The sequence below is a fragment of the Talaromyces rugulosus genome, chromosome I, assembly GCF_013368755.1.
Source record: "Talaromyces rugulosus chromosome I, complete sequence".
Classification (NCBI taxonomy): Eukaryota; Fungi; Ascomycota; class Eurotiomycetes; order Eurotiales; family Trichocomaceae; genus Talaromyces; species Talaromyces rugulosus.
This window is the reverse complement of record NC_049561.1, coordinates 4,852,818-4,865,256: the sequence shown is the minus strand read 5'-3', so window position 1 is coordinate 4,865,256 and position 12,439 is coordinate 4,852,818. Positions and strand designations below refer to the sequence as shown.

The window sequence follows — 12,439 nt, the reverse complement described above, 5'->3', positions numbered from 1 at the left end:
AGTTGTAGAAAGCGTCAGACTTGCTTGTGATTGGCTTGAAGAGGCTCCTCTCAATGGTTTACAACAAAATTCAGAAAAAATAATAGTTACTTAATTTTCAAAGACTGTCCCTAAGAGTTAAATTTACGGGCGAGATGTAAGGAATACCACTATCCCTGACAGGCAATTCATCGGCCGGACAAGTTGACTCCAAGAGGTAAACCACACTATCCTTAATAGGCAATTCTTTCGGGCGATATACAGATGAACATCATTAGAAGACTATAAATTACATGCATGCGTGTATGTACCTCAAAGTTATCATCTTCAAGATATAATTTCAATCCGAGAATGTCTTTCACAGGGAAAGTAGCACTCAGAACCGGTGGCTCCAAAGGCATTGGCCGCGCCATTACTGAAAAACTCGTTTCCTATGGCGCAAAAGTTGCAATTAATTACTCTCCTGATACAGTTGCTGCCGACAACATTGTCAAAATCCTCGGCGATGAGAATGTGTTTGCAGTTATGGCTGATGCTGGTTCAACACGCGAAATAGCTTCTATAGTTGAGCAGACCATATGCAAATTTGGCAAATTTGATATCCTGATACCAAGTGCCGCCATCAACCCCCTTGCCAATCTGGAGGAGTTAACCGAGGATCTCTATGAACGGATGGATGCGGTCAACGTCAAGGGGCCTCTATTTCTAGCCAAGGTGTGTCATATCAGTTGGTGCTGGATATCTGTTTCTAACCATGACGCCAGGCTACTGTCTCCCATATGCCAGCTGGCTCTCACATAGTTTTTATAAGCGCATCTCTCTGCCATTCCAACACAGTTCAGCCAAGACACTTGCCATACTGTCTGAACAAGGGCACCATTGAACAGATCACACGTATTTTATCCAAGGACCTTGCGCCAAAGGGCATCATTGTCAATGCAATTGCTCCGGGTCCCGCAGACACGGAAATGTTTCGGAGAGGAAAGCCAGATTCTATGGTTGAGGAGATCAAGAAACAGTCCCCTTTTAATAAGTTGGGAGAACCAGAGGAAATAGCAGATGCTGTGTTGTTCATGGCTGCAACCACTTGGGTAGCAGGCCAGACGTTGAGATGCAATGGGAGCTTGATTTGAGTCTTCACCGATGTAATTGTGCATCCCATCATGTAGATAGATGGCTTTTACAACAATCACATATTTGCCATAAACTAATGAAACTACTTTTGATCAAAATGATCGGGAATCCGAAACGAATATGTTTGCTCAAAACTGAACCAAACGCAATCACCATCTCCTAAAATTGAGCCATTCGTGGTGTTTTCTATATTCACTGCGCAGAATGCAGCTGTTGGCGTTTTGCAACAGCTTGTGCCAGCCCTTCGAGCACTGTCTCGGTGTCTTCCCAGTTGATGCAGGCATCAGTGATGCTGACGCCGTACTTGAGGCCGGCTTTGCCCTCTGGCGGAACTTTTTGGTTGCCTATGGCTGTTAAATCGAGAAAAGGAAAAAGAATATCATTTCTGGCTCACCTTCGTTGATGTTACTTTCAATCATGACTCCCATAATACCATCCTCGCCCGCAGAAATCTGCTCGCCCAGCACGGCGGCCACCTTGGGCTGATTCTTGTGGTCCTTTTGCGAGTTTCCGTGAGAGCAGTCCACCATGAGACGCGGTTTCAGGCCGCTTGAGATCAGCTTCTCCTTTGACTCAGCAATGCTTTTGGCGTCGAAGTTGGTTCCCTTTTTACCACCCCGCAGAATCACAAAGCAGTCCTCGTTACCGACGGTTCCGACAATGGCGACAACACCAGGTTTTGTGACAGAGAGGAAGTGATGGGGGTGTTTGACTGCGCCAATTGCATCGATCGCAACTTCCAGAGATCCGTCAGTGCCGTTCTTGAACCCGACAGGGAAGGACAAGCCCGAGGCCAGCTCTCGGTGCACCTGAGACTCGGTAGTGCGCGCGCCCACGGCTCCGAGCGACAGACAGTCGGCAGTGTACTGCGGCGTAATGGTATCCAGCATCTCGCTCGCAATCGGCATGCCTTTGTTGGTCAGATCGACAAACAGTTGGCGCGAGGTGCGCAGGCCCTTGTTGATCTTGAAACTATTGTCGATGTCCGGATCGTTGATGAGCCCCTTCCAGCCGACTGTGGTGCGTGGCTTTTCCAGGTACGAGCGCATGACGATCAGGAGCGTGTCTTGGTATTTCTCCTTGAGCTTGAGAAGTCGGTCGCAGTATTCGAGTGCCATTTCGGGGTCGTGGATCGAGCAGGGGCCGATGATCACGAGCAGACGGTTCAGGGGATCGGTGCCTTGGACGACTGCGGCGGCCTCAGTACGGCCCTGCAGCACGGTGGCCTTGGACTTGTCGGTTTGGGCGATTTCATGTTGAAGCAGGTTTGGAGGTGTCAATGGGTTGTAACCGCGGACTATATTTCTTGTTAGGTTCAACGTTGATCAAGGCCTGGTGGAAAACGCGACAACATACTGCGGTGGTCTTCGGGTTTTTCAGCGTTGCCGACATTGGGATTGTCAATGAAGAACTAAGACTGTCAGAAAGCAGCTCGTCTTCGATTGCCTCTATTCGAAGCATATATCTTCAATTGTTTCGTTGCGAGTGTGACTCACCGACATGATGGCAACAGTGCGGGGGAAGCTAAATTTTCTGGAAAACCACGTAGCAGCACTACTGCAGAGCCAGAGCGGAGGGCTTTGCAGGTGGTCAAGTTTATATATGGCCAATTCAGTATGGCTAGTCCCAAGATGAGTCACAGCTTCAAAATTAAAATACGTAGGGAAAAAAAAACAATAATTCTGGGTCAAAAAGTGGTGACAGCGACGTCGGACGTGCGAGTCCGCCGAATCGGCAGCTGCAGATCTGCCCCGCCCCGCCGATGACGCACTGTCAAATCACATACTGTCAATTAATAAATAACTTCACTGTGCTACTTCTACTCTGTATTTCTATGTAAACAAAGCAATTCTTCTGGCTCATTACATGGCAAAATAGAACATCACGACCCCTCTTCTGCCTTTTGCAACATGCTGATCATCTTCTGACATTCGCTCATTTCCTTTTGTAGTTTCTCAATGTATTCGGCCTTGACAGCGTCGACTTTCTGCTGATGCAAAGCAACGATTTCCTTGGTGATCGCGTCCAGCCTGGCCTCGAAATAGGCGTTTCCTCCTGCGGGAAAGGTTTCTAGAAAGGCGCTGTTCCTCTGGGCGAGGTCGTTTGCCACACGCTTATATATCAGTCAGTAAAACCACCCTTTAAGGGAATAGTCTTTGGGAAGGGGTATATCTGCATACCTTGTTTTCGGTCGACAGCCTGTGAACAACGCTTTGACGGTCACTGTCTTGCACAGCAGAGGCAGAACTGGTCGGTGGCCAAGCTTGTGGAGTCTCAGTGGGAGGGGGTTTCTTTGGGAGAGTTATAGGGAGCTTCTCGGCCGACATTGGTTGGTCTTGCACAGTGTCTGGAAAGAACAGCGGGCTATTTCTGCCGTTCTCGACGGACAACCGGTCAGGCTGCCTGGTGGCTGCCGTAGGATGTCGTGGACGTTTTACCCCCGAGTCATGGTTGTGAGTGTTGGTGCTCTCGTCTGAACTGCTGCCATCATAGAAGGGAGTACGCAGTGGTCGTTTGCTGGTTTTGGGGGTAGGGGTCGACTGCTTCCCGGCAGAGTTGGCTTCTGTGGCTTTTGGTGTGGCTGGAGGGCTTTTCTGTGAGTTGGTCTGGTTATTTCCTATCGCAAGTCAGTGATCATGTCTCTATTGGGTTAAACGGACGTACCAGTAGCCTCAGCCTGACTTCCAGGGGTTGTTGGATAGGGAGGCATCGAGGGACGGCGAGCAGTAGCTGGTCGTTTTCGTGGATCGTAGCTTTGAAACGACTGCAGCAGGCTGTCTGCCGTTTCTTTTGATCGACTGCTCGAGTGCTGCGGTGTATTGGTGGAGGAATTCATTTTGACATTGGTGGATTGAATCCTCAAGCTGATCCTGCATGTGGTTGCCAGGGACCGAAGATAGAAAAGAAAGTGGATATAAATTTCAGTGTGATTGTGAGGGGTGTCAACAAAGAGTGTCCAGGCAACGCTTGAGGACGCGCTGTGGTGATAATTGATGCCAGGCGCGCCCGCAGCGGGTATGTGTAGAGGTAGGCCTTATATACTATTACTGTTAATTAATTTTGGGGGATTCTCATCTTCTCAAATTAATAAAAGTAAAATGAGAAACCCTTTGTCTGTGTAGATATAGATCTACTAAGTATAACAAAGTAATGCGAAATCGGTAAACTAAACCATATCTGAAATTTCCGATATTTACTGGAATTAACTCACCTTTAAATTTGACTTTCATTGATACTACCAACAAATTTTAATGGGATAAGATTATGTCCGCCAGAAATTCTTTAATATGCATTGCTGTTTCATCGGGCTTTTCCATTGGCGACCAGTGCGCAGACTGAATCACAACTTCTTTCAACTTGGGTACAAGGCCTTGGTTCCTTGGCTGGAATCATGATGTCGGGTACACAAACGGCATCCTGAGTGCAGATAATGAATAATAGTGGTACATGAATTTTCAAGTTCTGCTAGGCTACCCACAGTTGGCCAACTGGGAGTTTTTCGTGTCACTAGATGCAGTAGACATTTTGGATAGCCACTTAGAAAAAATGTGGCAAGTCTTGCACGGCGACGCTGAAAACTGGATGCAAAAGGTGTTCTGCGTTTCAGGTGCTATGCGCAAATTTATTCTCAGAGACGAGGAGGAAGTGCCATTAAAACTATATGCGCAAAAATCAGAATGGAAAGACAGATTTATACACCAGTTCAAGACCGATGGATTTGCGTCGGCTTTGCAGATGTACAAATCAGCTGTATACAACGTACAATCTAAACCAGACTCCATTATCCCGTGATGGTATTGACGACATCAAGATCAAACGGCTCATTCGATGGAACTATTTACCACATGTTGAGAAGAATCAAACCGCTGCATAGATAGCTCTTGCGGAGATAGCACTTGAGACTCGTTGGGCGAGGGCACTGCCCCAATCATGGCTAATGATGACAGCATTGAAGTTTGCGTTTTCCTTCTTTAGAACGTCCTCGAGATCATCGGCTTGGCCGTCATAGGAGTATAGGCTTGTATCTTCTGGTTTATCGGTTCCCGCACACCCTAAACAGTTGGGAATTATTATTTTGTTTGGTAGGTCCCTGAGTTTAGCGACGATATCAGACCAGAGATGTGCTGAATCAGAGAATCAATGAAGAAAAAGCAGCGCCAGATTTTTCTTTGATGATTCACCGGAGGACACAAAGTATGTATAAATGGAGCGAACTCCGCGTGAAAAGTTCTTTTTACTGGAAACTTTCCATATTTGGCTATGTGGGAACGCTCTAGGCCGCGATCTTTAAAAAAAAAAAAAAAAGAAAAACCAGGATGTACTAGAAAAGAGGGTTGATGGCCCTAGTGACATGGATGACATGGGTGACATGAGATCTAACCCGGACTACCGGTGGCACAAATAAAATCCGGTGAGCTACATTACCAACTAGTAGAGGACTAATTTATTTAATGTCATTATTTTAACAGTCGCGAGGATGAAGCTACTCGCCGATAGGCTCGGTTCCACTGGCTTCCCTGTTTGCCGAAGCTATATCCCATGCCTCATGCATTTCTTTGCAGAGAGCATGTCTGCCCAATTATAGGAAGTGATGCTACATATATACTATTTAATTTGAGGTTACATGCATATTCGGAAATCAGACCATATTCATTAGTGTGCTTGCTCACATATGTAAGACCGAGGATATAAATTTCTTCTTCCTCTTCTTCTCTTTTATAATCCTTTATTGATTTTTTTTCAACCTTAAAACAATAGTAAATGATAACAGAAGCGTATTCCAAAGTGCCTTCCAAGGACAGTTTCAAAGTTGTTATTGGAGGCGGCAGCATTACTAGACTAACATTAGCCAACATGCTGCAACTACACGACATCGATTTTGTCGTTCTCGAAGCATATCCCGACATTGCTCCCCAAGTCGGTGCAAGTATCGGTTTATTGCCACATGGAAACAGGATATTTGACCAACTCGGTTTGTTCCAGAAAACTGTAGATCTGTGTCCTCCTTTGGAGTCGTTTTATCTTCGTGACGACTCAGGCGATGTGATACGAGAGTTTCGAGGAATGAACCATTCTATGAATGAGAGGTGCGATTGTAGTATGATACTTTTATACAAAATTCAATCTTAACTGTCATCTAGACATGGCTACCCGATTACCTTTTTGGGTCGCCAGATGGTGCTTCAAATACTATACGACAATATCAAAGATAAGAAAAAGATCCTTACCAAGAAACACGTTCAGAAGGTTGAAATTTCTAATAATAGCGTGCTTGTTCAGACTTCGGACGGTTCTTTCTTCGCAGGTGATATCCTAGTTGCTGCGGACGGTATTCATAGCACTGTTAGAGAGGAGATGTGGAGGATTGCGAATGAGCAGTCACCCGGGTGGATTCCACCCACTGAACATTCTGGTGGATTTTAGGCTGGCCTTCTTTTAACGGTTTTTAACTAACTTCTTTTCTCTTTTGTCTGCTTTTAGCTGTCCCTTGTGATTTTGGATGCATCTTTGGAATTTCAGAACCCTGTGGAATTGAGCCTGGCTCATCGAATTCTGTGTTAAAGAAACACCAGTGCTATATTATTGTGGGTGGTCTAGGTGGCTGTGTATATTGGTTCTATTTCTTTAAACTGGCACGAAGAGTATACGGTAGTGATATCCCCACTTATATAAAGGAAGACGAGAGGCTGATGTTTGCTCAAAAAGAAAATGATAACATCACTCCAACTATAAAATTCAAGGACCTTGTGGCCAGGAAAATATCGTCAAGAATAGTTCCTTTAGAAGAATACATTTTCAAGAAGTGGTACTACAAGCAGATCATCACAATTAGAGATGCTGCCCACAAGGTAAGCACGACATAACTGATAACTATACCAAAAAAAAATTTTTGTATTGACAAATATACAGTTCCATCCAATTATAGGTCAAGATAGTAATGCCTATATCGAATCAGCAGCTACTCTGGTCAACGCCCTCCGAAGGGCACTTGCAAAGTCGAAAGATGACAAACCTACCTTGGAACAGATCGAGGATGTATTTGCCGAAACCCAAAAGATCCATCAGACAAGAACGGATTCTCTCAAGGAACAGTCACATGAGCAACAGCGGGCTGAACTACTTGACACACGTTTACATGAACTTGTAGCATTTCATCTCCTCCCGCGAATCGACAGTGAAGATGTAACCTTCAGTTTCTCCCGCAATATGCCGCTCGCTGAGAAGCTGGACAGCCCTAAATTGCCTCCGGTTCCACGACTAGTGCCTTACAAAGATGAGCTTCTGAGTATCCCAGTGCCTCGGGGCTCGAAAAAGTGGTACTTTATTGCATTCTACTTGGCGATTGCTGGTTTGGTCCATTACGGCACCGGTCAGTATGGACTCGGGAGCCATTTAGAAGGCATCTTAACCACCGGAAAGTTCTCTTACGATCTGGACTTTCCCTTGAAACGCAAGTATATTGGAATAAAATTTATTGATGACTACCTTGTGTTCTTGACAGCTGCACATATGCCTGGCGTGAATAACTGGGATCCAAATTTGGGACTTTTGCAAATGTACTTTCTAGGAATGTTTGTTCAGCGTATAACAGTATGGTGTGTAGAGGCATTCCGAAAACGCAACATGCTAACACCGATATCACTGTAGGTTTTCAGCACTCCGTCTTTATGTCATGTAGCTAACCTTTTCAGAATCACGATTTGGATTGCATTTGTCCAATGGATTGGTGTTGGGATTTGCATGCCGATATACTATGCCATATATATATTCATTTCGGAACCAGAAACATAGCCACTCAATCGCGAGGTTCGGCCTGAATTCGCTATCTCTCTGAAATGGGCCGTCAACATTGGCTATACGCTTCCTACAATTCTTATGTTCATCCCGTGGAGTAGTCTATACACAATCCAGAATTTTGAATCTTTGTGGCAGGTCTCTCCAATGTCAGTTCCGTTATTCTGCAGCATTTTAGGTTACTGTTACAGAAAAACGCATGACATTCCACACACCCCTCGGACAGCGAAGCAGACGTTCCCGGATCTCCCAGAACTCAAGAAACTCTACGTTATCACTGGTGCACTGGGTGTAGCTCTCCATGTCTACTATCTTTCTAAAATCGCGTTGTCTCCTGGCCTGAGTCTAGCATCTATGTTTTGGCCCGATTTTTCTGCGTAGGCAAAACCGTTCGGAGAAGGGCTTAGATCTGTGTTTATGGTGGACTTTTGGGGTTTTTATATCGCCACATACGGTTGGCTTGTTATGGCTGTGTGGGATTTGAAACGAGTTGGTCGTACAAATGCCAATGTCAGGAGAGTATCGGCACTTATCGCTTTGGGACATGCCATCATTGGGCCTGGCGCTACCATGTCTGCTGTTTGGTGGTGGAGAGAATGTGCTCTGGCGAAGACCAGCTTTTCTCATGATATGATGTAAAATACGGAAGTCTTGTTTTTTACCTAAGTACTTTCAATATCGTATGTTCCACAGAATATTAAATACTTTTGCTATTTCAGTGTTTTGTTGACCATTGTTAATAAATTTCTATTTTCAGCTGGGTCTATCATGATGACCCCGGTTGTTTCTCACATAGAATACATGTCAGTCCTGACTTGAAGGAGGGATTTCTGTCAATTAACTCGCTGACCAGTTAATATTCCAATGGATTTATGTATGTCAACTCAAATTTGGGCAGTTCTTGAAAACATCCAATATTGAATATTTCAACTTTCAAGTGGATCACTAAACATGTACAAAATATATATAGTTAAAATTAATATTGACGTCATTTCTAAGAAATTCGTCTGAGTGAGATATATACATGTAATTTCAAATTAGCATTTAAAGACACCAGTCTGATACCAATTAGAATTTTTGCAAAATGAAACCTGATGGATAATCCCAATATAACCGAGTTATTATACGCACCAAAACGGCCGAGATCCGGGCAGCAGCGACGACAGCCGATTTGCTGACCGGGCATAAATATCCTGCAGGAGTCGGTGTGACCATTAATGATATTTACTATTATTATATAAATAACGAGATCACGCCATTTGATGCCTGTGTTTGCACCATTATTATTATTATTCCCTGCAAATAATATCTAACAAAAAAAAATAAAAAAAATGGCGTGCCGTCTTCCTCGCATCTCGGCCGCGCGACTCGCCGAGACTACAAAGTCCGCGTCAACCGACGCCGAAAAAGAAGATTATGCGCAACAACAAAAGACAGTGCTCTACCTGGCCTATGGCTCCAATCTCTCGACGGAGACGTTTCGCGGACGCCGGGGCATCAATCCGCTCTCGCAGATCAATGTGTACGTGCCAGACTTGAAGCTCACGTTTGACCTGGCCGGGATTCCGTACATAGAGCCTTGTTTTGCTGGAAGCCGGTATCGCTCAGAGACAAACACCGCCGAAGAAAAAGAGACAGCAAGATACCGAGACGAAACAGCTGAAGCTGAAGCGTGCATCGCCGAAACTGCCAACAGAAGAAGAACCTCCTCGTCGTTGCAAGACGAAAAAGTCCCCCTCGTCGATGTATCCCACGACCACGAATACCATAAGGATCGCTGGTGTAAGCCCCTTATTGGCGTCGTTTACGAAGTCACACTCGAAGACTACTCGAAAATAATCGCGACTGAGGGAGGAGGAAATGGATATCGCGATATTACTATCAAATGCTATCCCTTTCCAGACCAGTACGACTCGTCGCAGCCCACACCGGACACAAATCCAACGACACCGTTTATAGCGCGAACATTGCTTTCACCTTGGAAGCCGGATAACACGCACGACGACCCGCGGATGCGTCCGGACCCTTCGTACGCGCAGCCGTCGGCGCGGTATATGCAGTTGTTAATGAATGGTGCCCAAGAGCTGGATCTTCCGCAGGACTATAGGCACTTTTTGGCGGGTATTCGCCCGTATACGATTACTACATGGAGGCAGAAGATCGGGAAAGCGCTGTTTTTGGCGAGATGGGGGCCTCTCCTCTTGTCTCTGATGGGTTTGCAGCGAGTGCTTGCAGACGACAGAGGTATAATGCCCCCATGGCTCGCGAGTATCCAAGAAAAAGCCTTCAAAGCCGTGTGGAACAACTACGATGGCTCCTTTCGCAGGATATTCGGAGACGGCGAGCGTACAATCGGAGATGTATGATACAATACGGAGAGTTTTAAGACAAATAATATAATTGAATAGGAAATAATAAAGTGCAGTAAATCGACAATCAAAGATTTGACAAAGGAAATCTAAGCCCTCAAGTAAAGCTATTTTAAGTATGTATACAACGAGTACAGGTCACACCCAATGTATACCTGCAAAGAGAGGTGTTTGTCTTGTTCCCTTTTTTTTTTCAAATCGTTTGTTTCAAACAAAACTTCAAAAAAAAAAAGGAGATATCTTAACGTACAGATACAGAGATTCTGATCGATATCAGCTGACATAAGACAGTTGATTGTTGTGCAATGTGAGGAATCCCTCAATAGCATGTTATTCTTCTAGCGTCGCACCGGGGGGTTGTAGACAATCTTTCTCGACTTGATCGCGGCCCACTTGTACCGCTTGACCCAGACACTGACGGCGAAAAGACCGGCCGAAATGGCCAAGGCCTTGAGACCCATCTTCTTACGCTCGTCCATCTCGGGCTCGGCGGCCCAGTTGAGGAACTCGACAACGTCCTTGGCCATCTGGGAAGTGGTGGCAGGGGTGCCATCTTCGTATTCGACAAGGCCGTCAAAGAGAACACGAGCCATACCGATACCTATGAAATATTAGCTTATATTTAAAGAATATTGTTGAAAAAGAAAATTATACATACCGGTACCCGGGAAGTAGGGGTTGAAGTTCAATCCTTCCTGGACCGAGGCACCAGCAGGGGGCTCATCGGGGTAACCAGTCAAGAGGGAGAAGATGTAGTCGCAGCCACCGTGACGGGCCTTGACGATCAAGCTCAGATCCGGGGGTAAGGCACCACTGTTGGCGGCACGGGCAGCCTCGTCGTTCTTGTATGGGGCAGGGATGTAATCCGAGAGCTTTCCGGGGCGCTTCTCGATCTCACCCTCGTCGTTGGGCTCGGTGTCGTATTCGTTTTCTTCGGCCATCACCTTCATCTCGTCGACGGTGTGCATGACACCGACGAAATCACGCCAAGGGACACGGGTGAGGGAGTGGCAGCTTGCGCAGACTTCACGGTAAACCTGGAAACCACGGCGGAGACTGGTGATTTTTATTAGCTTACGAGTCGATTTCTGGAATACTCTTGAATAAAGACAATACTCACGCTTGGTGGTCAAAGGTCTTGGTCCACTTGGCATGCTCCCAAGGGTATTGGGCTGGGTGCAATCTGTTCAGGCAATTGTCAGCGATCTCAGCCCCCATCGCACTATCGATAGCAACGAATATGTCGAATATGCAGAAAAGAAGGGGAGAACGTACCCCTCCTCGGCAGGGGTCATGGCATAGGCCTCCTGGCCGTACAGATGGTAGTACCAAGCAGCGGAGCCGATCGAAGCGATGGTGGCAGCAGTCGCGGTCGCGGTCAGGTAGAAGGGAGAGCTGGCATTCTCAGCAGCACCGGATGTCGTGGAAGCGGCTCGCTGGGTAATCAGTCAGTACACGATCTCGAGACAAGGCAATGGCAGTAGCAGAAGCCATTGGACATGCGCCCGGGCTCCAATGGCCTGGGGTGGCCTGGAGTGGGTGTGGGTGGATGTGGCAGCGTACCGAGTTCTGACGGAGGCCCTGACGAGCGATGGCCCGCGCGGGCGCGGTGCGCAGGACTGAACGAGCCAGCATTGCTGCTAATGGTAGGCGAGAGCCTCCGTGGTGTATGGCAGAGGCAAGGGTGGTGGAGGAGGGGAGAGGAGCGGTAGAAGGACCGATCGATGGCTGTGAAGTGAAGTTGAAGTCGAGCCGGAGCTTCGGCGTGGATGGAATTTGCTTTCGCTGATTGTCGCGCCGCTGATTGGCCGGCGGAGACCTCTAGCGGCTCTGCACGAAAACACCACGGAACAATAATGTTCTGGGTGATAATGGTGGATTTTGTATGAATGAGTAGGTAAAAATGACTATATATATGAAATAATAATGTAAAGACCTACAGTAGGGGTTTAATTGGTTATTGGCACTCTGCAGTTTTTCATGTTGCTGCTGTTAATGCTGCTGCTGGGCCACTGTCAATATGGAGTTTATTAGGCATTTACTATTTCCTGACATAGCCAACACACATTAATATTATTATGATCCTTCCTGTACTCTCAATAATAATTGCAACTGCAACTGCAATTGCAATGCCTGGCGGTTGTGCAGTGCATGATACGTAC

The 12,439-nt window shown here is 46.3% G+C and overlaps 7 protein-coding genes across 7 annotated transcripts; 4 read left to right on the top strand and 3 right to left on the bottom strand.

The window, feature by feature from the left end:
- Nucleotides 1-330: 330 nt before the first annotated feature.
- Nucleotides 331-1,112, top strand: TRUGW13939_01656 (uncharacterized protein; the record flags this gene model as incomplete). Its single annotated transcript, XM_035484855.1, has 2 exons — nt 331-693; nt 744-1,112. The coding sequence occupies 2 exons, from the start codon at nt 331-333 to the stop codon at nt 1,110-1,112; spliced, it is 732 nt and encodes a 243-aa protein (XP_035340748.1).
- Nucleotides 1,113-1,305: 193 nt separating this feature from the next.
- Nucleotides 1,306-2,615, bottom strand: TRUGW13939_01655 (uncharacterized protein; the record flags this gene model as incomplete). Its single annotated transcript, XM_035484854.1, has 4 exons — nt 1,306-1,457; nt 1,508-2,410; nt 2,470-2,524; nt 2,610-2,615. The coding sequence occupies 4 exons, from the start codon at nt 2,613-2,615 to the stop codon at nt 1,306-1,308; spliced, it is 1,116 nt and encodes a 371-aa protein (XP_035340747.1).
- A 380-nt stretch (nt 2,616-2,995) lies between these two features.
- On the bottom strand, nt 2,996-3,949 carry TRUGW13939_01654 (uncharacterized protein; the record flags this gene model as incomplete). Its single annotated transcript, XM_035484853.1, has 3 exons — nt 2,996-3,226; nt 3,294-3,730; nt 3,778-3,949. 3 exons carry the CDS (start codon nt 3,947-3,949, stop codon nt 2,996-2,998), a joined length of 840 nt encoding a protein of 279 aa, XP_035340746.1.
- A 1,925-nt stretch (nt 3,950-5,874) lies between these two features.
- TRUGW13939_01653 (uncharacterized protein) lies at nt 5,875-6,537 on the top strand (the record flags this gene model as incomplete). The annotated part of the gene is made up of 2 exons (XM_035484852.1): nt 5,875-6,200; nt 6,255-6,537. 2 exons carry the CDS (start codon nt 5,875-5,877, stop codon nt 6,535-6,537), a joined length of 609 nt encoding a protein of 202 aa, XP_035340745.1.
- Nucleotides 6,538-6,803: 266 nt separating this feature from the next.
- Nucleotides 6,804-7,792, top strand: TRUGW13939_01652 (uncharacterized protein; the record flags this gene model as incomplete). Its single annotated transcript, XM_035484851.1, has 3 exons — nt 6,804-6,962; nt 7,024-7,709; nt 7,762-7,792. The coding sequence occupies 3 exons, from the start codon at nt 6,804-6,806 to the stop codon at nt 7,790-7,792; spliced, it is 876 nt and encodes a 291-aa protein (XP_035340744.1).
- Nucleotides 7,793-9,239: 1,447 nt separating this feature from the next.
- TRUGW13939_01651 (uncharacterized protein) lies at nt 9,240-10,274 on the top strand (the record flags this gene model as incomplete). Its single annotated transcript, XM_035484850.1, has 1 exon — nt 9,240-10,274. One exon carries the CDS (start codon nt 9,240-9,242, stop codon nt 10,272-10,274), a length of 1,035 nt encoding a protein of 344 aa, XP_035340743.1.
- Nucleotides 10,275-10,615: 341 nt separating this feature from the next.
- On the bottom strand, nt 10,616-11,912 carry TRUGW13939_01650 (uncharacterized protein; the record flags this gene model as incomplete). Its single annotated transcript, XM_035484849.1, has 5 exons — nt 10,616-10,878; nt 10,936-11,333; nt 11,398-11,460; nt 11,553-11,713; nt 11,841-11,912. The coding sequence occupies 5 exons, from the start codon at nt 11,910-11,912 to the stop codon at nt 10,616-10,618; spliced, it is 957 nt and encodes a 318-aa protein (XP_035340742.1).
- Between the last annotated feature and the right edge of the window lie 527 nt (nt 11,913-12,439).